The 17,831-nt window shown below is 41.9% G+C and overlaps 1 protein-coding gene across 1 annotated transcript in view; it reads left to right on the plus strand.

The window, feature by feature from the left end:
• The window catches only part of P2RX3 (purinergic receptor P2X 3), a 35,145-nt gene extending 18,073 nt beyond the window's left edge, over positions 1-17,072 (plus strand). The window contains exons 8-12 of the mRNA XM_051965245.1: positions 82-218; positions 13,834-13,927; positions 14,159-14,224; positions 15,196-15,273; positions 16,026-17,072. Coding sequence (XP_051821205.1) covers positions 82-218; positions 13,834-13,927; positions 14,159-14,224; positions 15,196-15,273; positions 16,026-16,148 — 498 coding nt within the window. The 3' untranslated portion in view covers positions 16,149-17,072. The remainder of the gene's footprint in view (positions 1-81; positions 219-13,833; positions 13,928-14,158; positions 14,225-15,195; positions 15,274-16,025) is intronic.
• Positions 17,073-17,831: the final 759 nt, after the last annotated feature.

Here is a 17,831-nt window from a genome sequence, read left to right on the forward strand (position 1 = left end):
CTTCACCAATCTAAACCACCATTTAAATGCCAGTTATTATTATTATCATTATCATTATAATAACGTCTGATTTCTCCTCAGGGAGGAGTCCTGGGCATTAAGATCGGCTGGGTCTGTGACCTGGACAGGTCCTCAGATCAATGCATCCCCAAATACTCCTTCACTCGGCTGGATGGAATCTCTGAGAAGAGCAGTGTCTCTCCTGGATACAACTTCAGGTAATCCCACAGAGGCATTGGAGCAGAGATGTGCTGTTCCCAGTAGCTTCATCCCCTCCGGCATTAGGGTAATATAGGGCCCTCCATAGGAGGGCCATAGGAAGGAATATGTGAGACAAAGCCAGAGTTTCGTTTCCATTTCTCTTATTGTGGTGGTTGTTTGTATTTCTGTTTTTGTAAATTATTCATGTCATTTTTTTATATATAGCTTTTTATTCACAAGTTATATGCATGGGTAATTTTACAGCATTGACTCATGTCTTTTCCAATTAAGGACAGGGCAACGATTCTTGGTCTTATATCTTTGTATTAGGATCAAAAGAATGATGTTCTGTTGTAGTTATGAGAGACAGAGAGAAGAAGAGAGAGACAGAAACAGAGACTGATAGAGACAGAGACAGAGGAGGGAGGGAGAGAGAGAGAAAGAGAGAGAGAGAGAGAAAGAGAAATGAAGGAAGGAGAGGGGAGGAGAAGAGAGAGGAGAAGGGTGGGGAGAAGGAGGGAAGGAGAGAACCAAGAACTTTGGTGTTAACTTCTTGAGATAGAGATATAAGCAAACACAGCAGTTACTACCCTTGAGGAGCTTACACTCTAATAAAGGAAGATAGCACAGGTAGTAGAGTAGGACAAAGAGAAAGTGGATGGCTATAGAGGATCTGCAGCCAAGGGGCCATTCAGGAACGTCTGTCTCAGGCTGGGGACTCACTGAGCAGAAAAACAGCCCTAGGACCTTTCCAGAGGGGCCAAGTTGTGGGGTAGTGAGGGAAAGAAGTCCAGGAGAATGAGTTGATTTGGAAGGGAAGGGGAAGATGACTGGCTCTCAAAAAATGAAAACCCCCCAAAATGGGATTTGAACTCAGGAAGACCTGAATTCAAATCCTGCCTCAGAAACCTGGCTCTATGACCCTGAGTGTGACATTTCATCCCTCTGAGCTTCAGTTTCTTAATCCATCCAATGAGGAGAATCAGAACGCCTTCTTTGCAAGATTGTGAGGATTTGGAGAGAGCTCATGCATATACTGTTTGCATTCCTTACAGAATAATAATCATAATAACTGTCACTTATTGCATACTAAGGTTCACAGAGCACTTTACAAATATAATCTTATTTTATCTTCATAATGACTTTAAAAGGTCGCTATAGTTATAGTGACTACTTTATAGACCAGGAAAGTGAAGCCAAAAGGGCAAGTCATTTGCCCAGAGTGAGTCAGGAAGTGTCTGTGGTAAGATTTGAATTCAGGTCTTTCTGACTCTAGATCTAGCTGGTTCTACTCTTTCATTTTTCAGATAAGAAAAATGAAGTTCACAGGGGAAAATCACTTGCTTTAGATTGTACCATTTTATATGAGAATCAATGAACTAGGAATGTTTAACCTGAAGAAAAGATGACTTGGGAGTGGACCAAGCTAGTTATCTTCAAGTATTCGGAGAGATGCTTCATGGGAAAGGGATTAGATTTCTTTTACTTCAGTTGACTCTTGGTCAGTTGACATTGTAGAACTCAAGCAATTTCTAGTCTCTTCTTTCTTTTCTAGGCCAATATTTCCTAATGTTCTATCTCCTCAAACACTTCACTGATTAAGACAATGAAATTAAAGGAGGAATTGCTAACCCTTTAAACACTATAGATTACAGGGCTCCTCAAACTACGGTCTGCGAGCCAGATGCAGCTGAGGATGTTTATCCCCTCACTCAGAGCTATGACGTTTCTTTATTGAAAGGCCCACAAAACAAATTTTTGTTTTTACTATAGTTTGGGCCTTCAACAGTCTGAGGGACAGTAAACTGGCCCCCTATTTAAAAAGTTTGAGGACCTGCATAGAAGAAAGATGCTTAAGATATTCAAATCACAATACTATACTTGTATATACTATACTATATACTATAGTAATAATAATAGTAACAAATTATAATGATACCTGGTGTCATTTGTGAAATTTTAGTGTGATTCCCCACAATCACAACAGTAGCATGGAATATTTAATACTAACCATTCTAATAACTGGACCCATTTTTCTACTTAATCAGGAGCTTCACAGACATTGTCTGTGTTTATAGAGAACTTGTCTAGTTACAAAGGAAAACCCTTGAAATTTTAGTATGATTCCCCACAATCCCAACAATAGCATGGACTATTTAATACTAGCCATTTCTAATAACTGGACACAGTCTACCTAACCAGGAGCCTCACAGACATTGTGTTTATATAGAACTTATCTAGTTACAAAGGAAAACCCTTGAAATTTTAGTATGATTTCCCCCCAATCCCAACAGTAGCACGGACTATTTAATACTATCCATTCTAATAACTGGACCCATTAGTCTACCTAACCAGGAGCTTCACAGACATTGTCTGATCTGTGCTAATTGGTGCTTATCGAGAGCTTATCTAGTTACAAAGGAAAGCCCTTCCTCTAAGAAGCTCAGCATCTAGTGAGGGAGCCAAGAAACAAAGGCACGCTTGCTAAGGCCCCTTCAAGCTCGAAATGTCTGTGATTCTCTGCCATGAAGATGTCAACAACAGACACATATAACTGCCTCCAGAAAACCTCCCGTTAACTGACACCCTCAAACAAGCCTCGCCTGGGCAACCACCAAGCTTTGTGTCATCTTGGGGCCTTTTTCCAAGTGTTTTGGTAGGGATCCAGATGGGAAAATTTGTGGTTGGAGGAGTGCTGTGCTAAAAGTCTAAAACTGAGAGATTTGCTAAGTCGGATATGATTGTCTTCCAGAAGTTTCTAGATGTGGGTCACTTCCTCCCTGTGCTGTACTCTTTGGGTCCCGGCCTTGGCCGGTGTCTTCATGTAAATGGATTAACCCTTGGTTTATGGGACCATTTGGTTAGTAAGAACACCCTGTTCTCCAATCATCCCTGTTAACCGAGGTGTTATTGTGTGGGTGTGTGGGGAGATAGATATCAAGATGATGGATGGATAATAATAGGAGTCTTGGTGAACTTCAAGCTCTCTCTGAATCAACAGTGTAACATGGCAGGCAAAAAAGCTAATTTGTTTCTAGGCTGCATTAAGAGAGTTGTAGTGTCCAAAATAAAGGCACCGATGGTCCCACAGTCCGTCCACCCTAGCCGGAACACAGCAGGAGAGTTGGGTTCCTTTTTGGAAGTCATGTTTTAGGACACTGGTGAATTGGAGATTACTAAAACAGTAAGGATTAAAGTAGCCAGGGGAAGAAGACATGGTTATGGTAACTCTCTTCAAGTATTTCAAGGATTATGATATGGAAAAAGGATTTGATTTATTTGATTTGTTCTACTCGGTTTCAGAAGACTGAACCAAGAACAAAGGGGGATAAGGGAGGGAAGGACGAAGTCAAACATAAATGTGAGATCAGGAAAACCCATCAAAATTCTTCATTTAGAGTCAGAATGGGCTTGAAGCCTGACTTTGCCACTTGTGGGATGGTGGGCAATTCATTTGTCTTCAATGGGTCTCAGTTTCCTCATCAGTAAAATGAGAGGGGAGAAGCAGAATCCCTAAGACCTCTTCAAATGCTTCCATTTAATGTTCTCTGTTCTTCTGGGAGGCTATAAAGGAAGTGAGTAGAGTGGGAGGAGGCATGAGAGGCTGGAGGGATTGATTTCACTAAAAATTTATCTATATGGTAAAAAAAAAATCTAGGAATGGGAATCAGGAGATAGAAGTTCTTCACCTGGTTCTGCCATTTCCTGCTTGATCTCTGAATCTTTGATTCCTCATCGATAAAATGTCAGGAGAAGATGGGTGGGAGAGATTGAGAGGAGATTGAGCTGCATGAACACAGGGCACAGATGGAGTCCAAAAAAGGGTGAAACAAGATCTTGCACCCATTCTTAGCTGGCACTCTCTGCAGCAACAGCAGAAGCAGTAGCAACAAAATCAAGGTCTGATTTCCTGTATCTTCAAACTCTCATTTCCACAGGCAGAAAAAACCGAAATATGAAAATATGAAATTTTGGATTCTCTTTCTTAGTTTCTGGGAGAAAAGCCTCTTCTGCAGGAGTTCATTGCTTCTTGTGTGATCAGTGTTTCTGAGAGATCCCTTTTTGCTGGAAGCCAACCGTAGCAGCTTTCAAGAGGCAATGAAGCTTGGCTCTGCTTGGTTTTTATTCAGAAACGCGCCGTTCAGCTAGATCTAAGGCCAATTGATAGGGAGAAGAAAAAGTTTGCCCTTGGCTTTGATTAGCCTTTTTATAATCTGAGTGTTTTTTTTTCCTTCTCCATCCAACATCCATACTGTCTCTGGTAAGAATAGTCATATGGCTGATTTCCATGAAAATAGCATGAAGGCTGTCTTTACCAGTAAGCAGACTGCTATTAGAATGGCCCCTCAATCAGTGCCTGGAATAACCTTTGTTAAATTCAAATGCACAATTAAAAAAAAAATTAAAAGCCTGGATGGACTAGAATGCTTGGCAAAAAACGAAACAGTACAAAACATCCCAGTTTCATTTCATTTCCTGTATGACTATGGATGAGCCAAAAATTTTATTTGGGTTCAACTTACTGTTGGAAATGTTTCTAAGATGCATCAGTCCACTTTCCGGCCTTATTAGGTATAATGAAAATGACTGGATTCTGTTTGTTGCTCTGAGATCTTCAAATGTTTACAACTCAGCACTTGTCAATGTTTGATTCCACAGTATTTATTAGACATCTATTATTTGCTAGACACCGCATACACAAACCCAAAGCAAATACTCCATCTTCTCAAGGAGTTTGCAATCAATTGGTAGGGAAAACATATCTCTGCCGATTAGCAAATGTGAAATTTATTTGAAGTCAATATTCAATAGGTTTGTTTGGTGGAGTGGAAAACACTAGCTGAAGGAATCAGAAATAATATCTTTTCAGAGATGCTTTTGCACCGAGCCTTGTAGGGAGTGAGGAGTTCCAAAGGTGAAGGATGGAAGAGCTTTCCATGCACAGGGGAAGGGAGATGTGGAATATCTTATACAGAGTCTAAGAAGCACTAAACCAATTTGTCTGGAACATAGAGTCCACAGTTGAGGGAGAGGAGGGGAGATGCATCTGCTGGAAAGAGAGGCTGCAGCAAAATTGTAAATGCCAAAAAGTTTGTGATCCTTCAGATGGAAGGGAACCACTAAAGCCTCTCAAATAGGGAAGTGGTTTGGTAAGATATGCATTAGGAAAACCAATATGGCAACTAGTCAGAAGATGGTTGGAAAGGAGAGAGACGTATATTCTTAACACATGGTGCTAGAGAATAAAATGGAAATGGTCAGTTAATAAAGTTTAGGAAATCATGCTGCATGAACATAGAGCATACTCACTATGCCTGAGATGAATTTTTTCTTTCTGATTTGCTTTTTTCTCCTAAAATTAAACTATATTCCCCCATAACTCTTGAGTTGAGGGAAAATAACCAACTATGATGTGTTTAGTTTTGGGGTCTAAAATCTGATTTAGTTTTGGGTTCTAAAATCACTGTTGTCTTCCATTATTAGAAGGTAATACATGTAAAGGAGGGAGCATTGGATTTGAATTTGGAGTCTGGATTCAAAGTCTTGGTTCCTCCACTTTCTAGCTCTGAGATCTTGTGTACTACTGTGAAAGTTGTACTTAATGGGAAGGTAGACAGCCTGAGGGCAAATCCTGATTCTACCAATTATTATCTACATAATCTAGAACAAATCATGTAATCTGTCCCAGCCTCATTTTTCCCATCTGTAGAAAGAGGATTCAATCATTGTGAGATGGAAAAAAGAAAGCCCTGGCTATTTAGGAAGTCCTGGCATATTAAATATGAAACTAGACTTGAAGTCTGAAAGCCCTGGATTCAAATCCTATTTTACATACTCACTAGCTTCTGAGTATACTTCAGTTTCTCGATCTATAATCTAAGAGAATTAGGTTCAGTAATTTCTTAAGTCCCTTCCAGCTATAAATCCATAATTCTGTGACTTGTGATGTCTCTTCCAGCTCTAAATTTATGGTCTTATGATCCTTTAGTTTTCAATCTGTAAAATTAAATGATTGGAGTGGATGATTTTTGTCCTTCTAATTCTAAATTTATGATTTTATGGTCCTCCCCTAACTAGTTACAAGTTTCCTTATTTACAAAATGAGAAGAATGGATTAGAAGAACAACCTTGAAGGTATCTTCCAATTCAGTTTATGATCTTATAATTCTTCCCTTCTCTGAACCTCAGTTTCCCTCTCTATGAAATAAACAAAATAATTTCTAGCTTTCAATCTATAATCCCATGAGTCTTCCCCTCTTTGAGCCTCTTCTCACCATCTATAAAATGAAGGGATTTGCAAAACCAATTCTGAAGGCCCCTTCCAAGTCTGAACTCTCTTATCCAGTGACGGTGGGGCTCACTCAAAGGAAAATTAGGTGTTTTTCTGGTGACTTTGGGGGTAATCTTCTCTTGGATTACTTCTCTAAAGCAAGAGAGTCAGCCTGTTCTGCTCAAAGTAAACTCTTCAATCGTCGAACAATCCTTTTCACAGTATATCTTTTCTTGCTGTTGTTCTAGCAAATCCCAAAAGTATATTCCAAATGACAAATTTCCTTTTTCAAAAGGCAAAAGCTTTGCCGTGAATGACACCTCGTCTGCTTGGAGACACTAGCTCAACGCCCAAGTTTTCCCTTGAAAGTAGAATATGGCAGCTTGTTACCACCTCACGTAGCAGTTTTCTAGGCCCAAGGCACCAGGCTTTGAGTAAGCACCCACACACGCGCAGGCAAATACCACTTTCCTCACCACACATCGGGATGCTCACCTGATGGAACATTTCTAAACAGATGTCAGGAATCTTGCGGGGAAATTCACAGAATGATTTTTATTTACACGGTTCAATACTTCCAGAATTTGTGATTTCATCAGCATGGGTATATCCTCTGCCAGAGCAGATTGCAACCCTCTCAATGACAAAAAAGACCGTTCTGGAGAGTTTCTGTGGCTGACGAGTTCATCACCCGCCATCTAACCTTCTTGGGAGTCTCTCCATATTGAGCTGGGATCTCCCGATGATGTGTATCGGTGGGTCTATATTGAATGCTTTCCAGTTTGGTAGGATCTGCCAGAGCTAGTGATTTGTGGGCTTGCCCATTAAGAAATGAGTGTCACTTCCATGCCAGGATGAGGTAATAGGAGAGTTACATAAGCTCTCATTTTTTCCCATCTGTAAAAAAAAAAAAAAAAAAGGGTTCAAGTATATTGCCTCAGCATTAGGATGTAGGAGAAAATAAGACACTGGTAATTCAGGAAATCTGGCCTAGACTTGAAATCCTGTTTTGAAATTCAAAATCAAATCTTGTTTTGTATCCATATTAGCTTCTAGTAGACCTCAGTTTCTTCATCTGTAAAATAAGGGAATTGATTACTGGAATAATCAAAAATTCGATCAGTACATCGCAAGTGTTTTTGAAATAGATGACAGGATGTGGTTAAGCAGGTAAAAAATAAGAGAATAGGGAAATAGCAGACAGAGTGTTGGACCAGGAATCGGGACACTTGGATAGAGCCAGTTTTACTATTTAATTATTGTACTTTGAACCTCTCTGGGTTTCAGTTTTCTCCTCTGTATACTGAGAAGAGAAGGCATAATGTTTCAGAAGGAAGAGTTCTGAACAGGGCATGAGATGATTTTAGTTTAAATCCCGAATGTGCCATTTTTATCTGGGCAAATATCTCTCTAATCCTTCATTTCCCCATCCATTAAAGAAGAGGGTTGGACTTTGTGATCTTCAAGATATGTTTGTCTAACCTAATTATCCACATGACTATATGATTGGTACAATATCTCCTACCTCGGATGGTCTAGTTTTTAAGCTTTAGGCTCCAAGATCCACTGTCATGCTAATATTATATTTTTCATGTCATAGAAAAGCAAGTGCTGGATTTAGTCAGGATGATCAAGCGTCAAATTTTGTCTCAGACCATGTGTGATGTGGAAAGGTTAGTTAGCCTGTCTGGGCCTCCACTTACTTTTCTGTAAAATGAGTGAGCTGAATGTCACCACTTCTAAGGTTTGTTCCAATGTGAAATCCCATGAATCTGTGTTCTCAAGTCCCATTTAACTCGGCTTTTCTATGTTTGAAGATCCCTCCTCGCTCTAACATTCCAGACTGGAAGATCTCTCTGAGTTCCCTCATTCCATCTGTCAAAACCAAATATTTATTCCCCATTCTAAGGCCATTCCACTCCAAAAATTCTATGTTCTAGGTTTTTGGAACCCTTCCGGTACTGAAACCCTGTGATTTTTAAAAGTATATGTCTCTGTGTGCTATTAGGAATGTCAGACCCCTAAAACAGTTCTTTGGCATTATAGCTCTATTAGGTAAGAACTTAGATTCAACCTTATGTGATGGAGGCTTCTGTTGCAAGGACTAAAGGGGCTTTTCAGAAGGATGAAATGGGCCAATTAATGTCATGGGCCCTTTTATTGGATGTTTTTAAGGGAAAATAACTGGCTTCGCTGGAGACAGCCAAGAAAGCAGAGGAGAGGAGAGCCAGCAATGGAAAGGTTTCAGGGGAGCCCAGTGAATCAATCTTTCTATGTCTCTCAGTCTATCTATCTTTGTCCCTGTTTCTGTTCTGTCTCTATCTCTCGTTGTATCCTCTCTGTCTCTCTCCAAATTGGTCTGTCTCTCTGCCTCTGTCTCTGCCTCTGTCTTTGTCCCTGTTTCTGTCTCTGTCCCTGTTTCTGTCTCTGTCCCTCTCTGTGTCGCTGTCTCTACCTCTCTGTATCTCTCTGTCTCTGCCTTTTTGTATCTTCTCCGTCCCTCTCTGTCTCTGTCTTTGTCTTATCTCTGTCTCTCTCTCTCCTTTCTGTCTCTTTGTCTGTTTCTATCTCTCTCCTGTCTCTCTGTTTTTGTCCCTGTTTCTGCCTCTGTCTTTCTTTCTCTGTGTCTCTCTCTCTCTCTCTCTCTCTCTCTCTCTCTCTCTCTCTCTCTGTCTCTCTTTCTCTCTCTATCTCTCTCTCTCTCAAAAACTTATCAGGACTGATATTGATATTGATTCCTCTAAAGTGGGACTGAGCTGACAGAGAAGGAGACATGGTTCTACTAGAGATGTCTCAAAGGATCCTCCTCCATAGTAGTCTTCAAGCCATGGCAGAAGAGGGGAGTCCTTGGCGATCTGGTCCCCAGTCTCTCACTGGAGACCTCACTACTCATCTTCCCTCTAGACATCAGGGCAGCTTAAGCAGTTGTGAACTCAAAGTGACTCCCATATTTTATGGACAGGGGACAGTTCCTGCTCAGCCACAGAGCTCCTACCCCTCTATCAGACAAATAGGAAGGTATCAATCACTCGCACACATAGAACAATTGCATAATTCTTATATATAATTATGATTTAATATAATATTGTATGTATAAAACTTTAGTTTATAATCACTAGCATTTGGTGCTTTAAGGTTGGCAAAGTGTTTTACAAGTATTATTTTATTTGATCCTCACAACCCTATGAGGTCAGTGCTATTATTATTCCCATTTTACTAAGGAAGAAAAGAGACTGAGAGTGGTTATGTGACATGTCCAGAGTCACACAGCTAAGACACACCTTGGATAGAATTTGAATTCTGCTCTCCTGACTCTGGGTCCGACTCTATTCTGTGTGCTACCATGCTGCTTCATTCAACTAATGGTTTATCATTTTAATTAGGATATTTTCTATTATTATTACTTATATGTCACTACTAGTAGCCTGAGTGGCCCAACTCCTGAGGCTCTAGAACTGCTAAACGTAGCTCCCCCTTGGTCCCTCCAGGGACCCTGCCTGGGTATAGAAGGGTTAAAAGAAATAAGATTGCTGCTTACTTTTCCCAGTGTCAGCCGCCTACCAGGCCCGATTTAGTCTTGGTTTGTGGGTCCTGGTGAGATGGACAGCTTCCAAGCACCGCCATCTCCGACAGTGAGGGCTCCCAACCTTCTGTAGCCCCAGCTACCTGCTGTGGGCCCCCTAGAAGCCTTCCTTCCCTTCACAGGGCTCTGCCTTGGCAAGCGCCAGTCCCCAGTTCTCCGCCAACAGTGACAGCTTTGTCCCATTCACAGCCAACCCACTGTTTCTCTCAATAGCATCTCTGGGGTTGTCACAGGTCCCTACTGCAGGGGCTTCTCCACCTCACCAGGTGATAAGAACAATCCTTTTCTGGTGCTTACGGGGAGCTCCTATCCCTACCTCAGCAGCTACCCCTCCTGGGGCTCCCAATTTCTGGCATAGCTAGCTATTTTACTCTTCCCAAATGTTTTGTCTTTTCTGGAAAAACACCCCAGAGGGAATCAATTGCTGTCCTTATATTGGTTTTCCCATAAAGGAAAGCTCAGAAGAAATCAGAAAGGTCACCCCCCAAAATGGAAACTAAAGTGGGAGAATAAAAAGGAGGAACTTGCAAGAAACTTTGTGAAAGTCCCTCCTTGTCATTTTGTTATTTCATATTTTATTCTTTCCCAGGGAAGCAATTTTTAAACATTTGTTTTTAAGAATTTGAGTTCCAGATTCCCTACCTTCCTCCCTCTCCCCACTTTCTCCCCATTGAGAAGGCACATGTGAAGTTATGCAAAACATCTCCTTGTCATTTGGGTCCTCAGAACATAGAATGTTTGTGAAGGGAGGAACGGTAGAACACAAAGTTAGAGCTGGTAGAACACAAAATAGCAGAGCCTGGAAGGACCGGAGAAAATGTCAGTCTGGAGAGAACTTAGAACAAATAATGTCAGAGGGAACTTAGAGGGAACTTAGAATTAGGAACCTTAGAACTGGGAGAAACCTGAAAGATTATCATGCTCAACACTCTCATTTTACAGATCAAGAGGTTGATGATCAAAAACATCATGTATTTGTTAAGTAACTGAGCTAGAACTAGTACCCAGCTAGCTCTCTTTACTAACAGCTTAGCACTTTGTCCATTAGTCTCTCCTTTAGGATTTGAAATTTGAGGGTAGCAAGGAAGGGTATTACCAAATTAGCATGATCACCTGTCTTTGGAAGCCAGAGCAATAAAACCCAACTGGCATTTCCGTATGGGTCCCTAGCCCAGGACCCAAAAGAAATGAGTCCGAGCCAAGAAAATAGCAGGAGAATGACAAAATGATTGGACATGTGCAGGTCTTGCCATTTTTCCATTCAATTAAATTCCACACTTATTGAGTGACTACTATATGCCCTCCCATCCTCCCTCTTTTTGTTCTTTTCTCCTTCCCTCCCTCCTTCCTTCCCTCCCTTTCTTCTTTTCTTCCTCATTCCCTTCCTTTTTCCCTCCCTCCCTTCCTTCCTTCCTCTTTCTCTTCCTCCCTGCCCTCTCTGTCTCTGTCTCTGTTTCTGTCTCTGTCTCTGTGTTTCTCTCTCTCTCTCTGTCTCTGTCTCTCTCTTCTCTCTGTGTCTCTCTTTGTCTTTCTTTCCTCTCTCTATGTCTCTGTGTCTGCCTCTCTGTCTCTATCTTTCAGTTTTTGTTTTTCTTGGTTCCTCTGTCTGTCTGTCTGTCTGTCTGTCTCTCCCCTTGGGAAGATAATACTTCCTGCTAAGTTCTCCCTCGGGTGGGAAGAATCAATGAAGGCATGGCTTTAAATGGACTTACTGCTTCTTGGAAGACAGGTGCTAGAAAAAAAAAATCCCACTTTCTTATTTCTCCGCATTCCCTTCCCATCACTTGCCCAGCTAAATTTAGCTCTCCATTCTTCACCCTGCTTTGATAGACAGTATCCAGGCCACTGACAGATTCATTCAGCGAGGCTGGAAGTTGAGCATGTGGTCTCTGTTTTTGTGGCTGTGTATGTAGAGCTTTGGCCTGAGTCTACACTCCTGATTTCTGGTTTTTTTCCTGTCGTTAGCTTTCCACATAATACTGCCTTCCTATTTCTAGGGATTGTTATCTCTGAGTTCGCCAATGAAAGGACATGGAATAGAGAGTGCTTTGAGATCCTTGGATGGAACGGCACAAAACTGGGATGTTCCTCAAGGAGGCCTTTGTTCAGCCAAAATGCTGGATCATTGAATTTCAGAGCTGGAAGGGACCTTTCAACAGAGAATATTAATTAGACCTAGACATCAGACCAAAGAACATAGAGTGGTCGGGCCATATGAACCTAAGAACAAATATCAGAGGCAGAGAATGACATGGAACATTAATTGATGGAGCTGGAATGGGTCCTGGAATATGGACCAATGGTGCTGGAAAAGACCTTAGAACAAAAATGACAGCACTAGAAGGGTGCTTTCGAATATAGGGAGGTAGGGTAGGACTTTAGAACACAGGATGTCCAAGTTGGCCGGGCCTTGGAGACCATTTAATCCAACACTTTCATTTTGCAAAAAAGGAAGTAATGGATTTAAGTGGGGGGAAGTTGACTGCACATCCCTGGGATGGGAAAGCTGTGACCGGGGATAATGTTGTCATGGATTGCTGGCTCAATTTGGCAGCCATGCCATATGACAGCTAAAAAATCCAGTATTCACTTTGTCCATATTAAAAGATTGGAGACGTTGCCTCTCATTGGGAGACCGTCAATTGACAAGCATTTATTAAGCGCCTACTGTGTGCCAGGCACTATGCTAAGTATTGGTAACAGAAATACAAACCTGTGATGGTGTCTGCCCTTAAGAGCTAGCATTCTACTGGGAATATAGAATATTGACATATAAGTAAATTCAGGAAATATAAAATAATTTCATAGCAAAGGATACTAACAATTCTGTTTCCTGAGGGAATTGGAAAAGATATTAAGGAGATGACATTTGGACTGAGGAACTAGGGTTTTGTGAACTACAAACACAATGCCAATGGAAGCTATTGTTGTTATTAGATTAAGATTTTTTTTATCTCTGTTGAGCATAAAAGCACTGGATGCTAAGGAGTTCAGAGGGCCCCAAGATATGGGAGATGAGAAAGCTCTGAATATCCATCTCGCTAAGCTTCCCACCTCTCCTTGGGACTAGTAAGGATGCTTCAGCAAACATGTATTCTCAACTCCCATTTCCATAGTTTACCATTAACTCAATGGCTGAGATAAATGGTATTAATATTATCATCTCAACTTATAGGCTCAAATGACCGGCCTAGACCTAGACAACAGCCTATGAATTTCAACTCAAGTCAATATTGACTCTAACTCTACTTCTCTTTCAGCCATAGCATATTGCCTCCCACAAGATCATATGCTTCCATGATGTCCAATCAGTTGCTTCGTAATGCTTCTGTATGTGACATCTGGTTCTGCTTAAAAGAAAGAACAGGTTACTGAAATAGAAATGACCAGAATTTTGGATTCAGAAAAATCCTCTGTATTAGAATTGATTGTTAATAAAGAAAAGAAGACAGATTGTATATAATCTGATATACATTAACTATGTTTTGTGAGAGGCAAATTTCAAAGTCTTCAGCGAAAGGATGAGTGATATTCTATATTGTAATATTATGATGTGAAATCAGCAAAAAGATGAGAGGTTTTCAGGAATAAAATTCTCAAAAATCTAAGCCAGAAAAAGAGGTATGTAATGGTGATCTCTTCTACACTGGAATGACCTGGGGTGAGGAGGATTTCACTAAAGAGAAAAACCATTTATTTTGGGAAGTCTGATAGTGGTCAAGGGAGAGCACCGTCGAGTTCATTATCTTTTATTTTTTAACTTTTTCTCGGATTCTAGGTTTGCCAAGTATTTTAAAATGGAGAATGGAAGTGAGTATCGGACACTCCTGAAGGCATTTGGCATCCGTTTTGATGTACTGGTATATGGAAATGTGAGTCCTCAAACCAGACCACGGTGGGAAGTGGAGGGAGGATGTCCAGGGAAGATGGGGAATGGGGATCACCAGAGAAGGAGACCAATGAACCTTTGGATAACTCAGTGCCCTTGGGATTCTTTCCCCCTTGGAATCTAAAGTCTCTTGGGTTCCATATAGCATTGTTCTGAAGAAAGGACATTTTATTCAATATCTCCTTGAGCTCACTCTGTCATATTGTGTCTTCAGGCTGGCAAGTTCAACATCATACCCACCATCATCAGCTCTGTGGCAGCCTTTACCTCAGTGGGAGTGGTGAGTTTGGACTCCTGTCACTTGAGTATTTCCCCAAGGTTCTATTTAGGGTGGGAAGAGAGGCTCCATGATGGCATTGTAGCAACACAACTAAGGCAAGTGTTCCTCTGCCCTCTGCTCACCTGGCTGTCTTATGATGGCATCTCATGTGACGGTCAACTCTGTTCCTTGGGTTGCCATGAAAATGAGTTTTGGGGTGGCCAAAGTAAATAGAAAGTTAGTATTTGGTAGAGGGCATGTCCCCCTTTTCCTTTCTTCTACCCATGTCTCTGTCTTTCCTTCTGCCCTTAAAATATAGAATATTAGAGTTAATGACATTTTATGTGACAGTCAACTTTGTTCACTGGTTTGCCATGAAAATGAGTTTTGGGATGGCCAAAGTAAATAGAAAGTTAGTATTTGGTAGAGGGCATGTCCCCATTTTCCTTTCTTCTACCCATGTCTTTGTCTTTCCTTCTGCCCTTAGATTATAGAATATTAGATTTAATGTTTAAAAGAATTGCACATATTTAACTTATATCCAATTGCTTACCATCTTGGGGAGGGGGGAGGTAAGGGAGTGTGGGAGAAAAATTTGGAACCTAGTCTTACAAAAATGAATGTTTGAAACTATCTCTACATGTATTATTTGAAAAAATTTTAAATAGAATGTTGGATTCAGAATCTGAAGGAAGTCTCTGGTACTTCATAGCTCTGTGACTTTTATGTCACCAAATCTCCATTTTTTTCATCTATAAAATAGGGATGCAAATAATTGCATACTCTGTCTCTTCAAGTTGCTGGGAAGAAAGCTATGTAGACCGGTCACTCCACGGAAATATGGGTTGTTACTAATTTTACGCTGATTAAGTAGAGTTCCGATGTGGCCTGTGCCCTCTGTTGCTTTCTGCCCTCCCCATCCCCTGTGTCTGCCCTTGCCCCTGCCTGTACCCGATCTAGTTCCTTGCCCACTAACTGTCTCTCCTCTCCAGGGCACAGTCCTCTGCGACATCATCCTCCTTAACTTCCTGAAGGGCGCAGACCAGTACAAAGCCAAGAAGTTCGAAGAGGTGAGGAGCCCAAGAGATGAAGGTGGGATATAAGGGAAGAGCCAGGGTAACGGAGCAGCAGCTGTGGAGAGTTTCTAGCTGCTCCTGGCGGAGCCACTCAGAGATACCGGCACCACAAGGTCAGGCTGAGAGAATTGGGGAACGGAGAGGTAGTAATTGCTGCCGGTACCCCGATAAGGGGACCTCCCTCCTCCATCATCTACAGGCAGAAATTAAAAATTCCAGAGACCCAAGACTTCTGGGTAGCGTTCCCAAAGCTGACCCCAATACTCTGGCTACCCAGATGAATATTTTAACAGAAGGGCAAGTCAAAGAGCCAGGGAGGAGCAGGAAAACTGCTTTCCTGGTGTCTCTCTGTTTCCTTGTGTTGGGAAAGTCTTGTGAGTTAGCTTGTGCTATAATTTGCCTGGAATTTTCAGCCCAGAAAACATGGATAATTGGGATTTTATTCCATAAACTCCGTGAGCTCCATCCTGGGCAGCCTTTTCCCTTCAGGAATGCCTGTGGAAAAGGCAATGTCCAGTCTTAGGACCCTAATAGGAAAAAGAGCTTCAGGGAGAGGAAAGGAAAGATGTAATTATGGCTGGATCGTGTCGGAATATTTATAACCCCACTGCTTATAAAGATATATAAACATATTATATTTATTCTATTCTATTATAAATACAAAAAGCCCACAGATCCTTGGGCTTGGATGGAAACTGTAGCAGATTGCTTTAGCTCCTGCCTTCTTCTCCTCCCATCTTATCCAGGTGAATGAGACCACCCTGCGATCGGCGACTTCTACCAACCCCATGTACCCCAGTGATCAGACCCTGGAGGGCAGAGAGGAAAAGCAATCCACAGACTCCGGAGCCTTCTCCATTGGTCACTAGGAGCCTCCAGTTAATCATTAATCTTATCCCCTAAATCTGTACCTCAGAACAGTGGATGTTCCACTGGGGAGGATGGGGAAAGGGGAACGGCAAGGACCCAGACCTGGTTCCCAGACCTCCCGGCGTGCCAATAGGCAATGCTTCCTCCTGCGGCTGCGTGCGTTCTCCCGGAGAGTTTGTCACTCCCCTCGCCAAGGCTTCTCCATCCTCCTCCTCCTCCCATGTCAGAGGCTGAAGTCTTCATCCCACTGCCCAAGAACTCTCTTGATCCTCCTATTGCATATTCGCTTGTGTAGAATTCTCTCTTTGATGTGACTGGGATGTTGTTTTCTGGGTATCCACACTAAATGTCATGAGTTCATCGTGGAAAGGAATAGATAATGAAAAAAGAAGAAAAACCGGTGCTCAAGGTGGACCCCTAGAACAACAAGGAGTTTGTCGATGTTTTCCCACCTTCTACTTTAGGTCATTCCCTTATTTAGGGAGCTTTAGTTCCTCCTTTTTGCCTCCAGGATAACATGCAAATTCCTTCCCAGCTTTATTTCAGATTATTCCCTTTTACATCTATCACAAGTATGGATGGATGAGGCTCTTGCCTCAACTTGTCTCCCACTTCTGGTCCTTCTAGGGCTCCATGTAGAACACACTCCCTGAGCATCTCACTATTTTTGCTCTTCCTTCAATGCTCATCTTACGGGACACCTCACCAGGAAGCCTCCCTTGATTCCCCTTTCCCCAGCACCGGTACTTTCTCTCCCCTCATATTATCTTGTATTTACTTAACCACATGCATGTTGCATCCCTCGGTAGAACGTGAGCTTCTCGAGGGCAAGGACTACATCATCTTTGCCTTCATATAGCCACTTTATAGCACAGTGACTCGCACATTAGAGCGACTCAATAAATGTTTGTTGCATTGAATTATCCAGCGCCTGCTTCTGATCTCCTTCCGGGTCCAAGCACGGAGGTCCTTGCTCTCAAAAACTAATTCCTTCTCAAATGTCCAGGAGCTGATGATTTTTTTTATTAAGGCAATTGGGGTTAAGGGACTTGGCCAGGGTCACACAGCTAGGAAGTTTAAGTGTCTGAGACCGGATTTGAACTCCTGACTTTAGGGCCGGTGCTTTATCCACTGCACCATCTTGGTGCTGATGATTTTTAAAGTGATCCCGTCCAAGACTCGTTAGGAGATTCTCGAATATGTTGAAAGTCTTCGATAGCTCGATAGAGTGATTTTTGAATGGCGAGTTTTTAGGGAGATAGCCTTGATGGGGAAGACATCATTAAAATCATTTATGTTTCAGGGCAATAAAAGGGAGGTAAGAGGCCACCTGATTCAGCCTGTACTTTACCCAGAACATATGTATAAAGATATCTAACCTATGTAAATCTCATTAAGTCATACAAAGCTTAAACCCTTGGAGGACGTTCTCCAAGGGAGGACATCATAACTGAGCTAAAGAGCCTCAGAGCTTAGGGGCGGCTCTGGCTGGGAATCTATGGGCATGGAGGACGCCTCCCTTCCAGTACCCCAAGGGAAAGCGTCTTCCTGGCCAGAATCTCCACCTTGAGCTGGGGCTTATGGGGGATGGCTGTATTCTCTCCCTCTCCTCCTGCCCAGAAAGAGCTCAAGCACTGACCTTGTAACATATTAGGCCATATTAGGCCTTGATCAATGCTCCC

This window comes from Antechinus flavipes, chromosome 6 (assembly GCF_016432865.1).
Source record: "Antechinus flavipes isolate AdamAnt ecotype Samford, QLD, Australia chromosome 6, AdamAnt_v2, whole genome shotgun sequence".
Taxonomy (NCBI): Eukaryota; Metazoa; Chordata; class Mammalia; order Dasyuromorphia; family Dasyuridae; genus Antechinus; species Antechinus flavipes.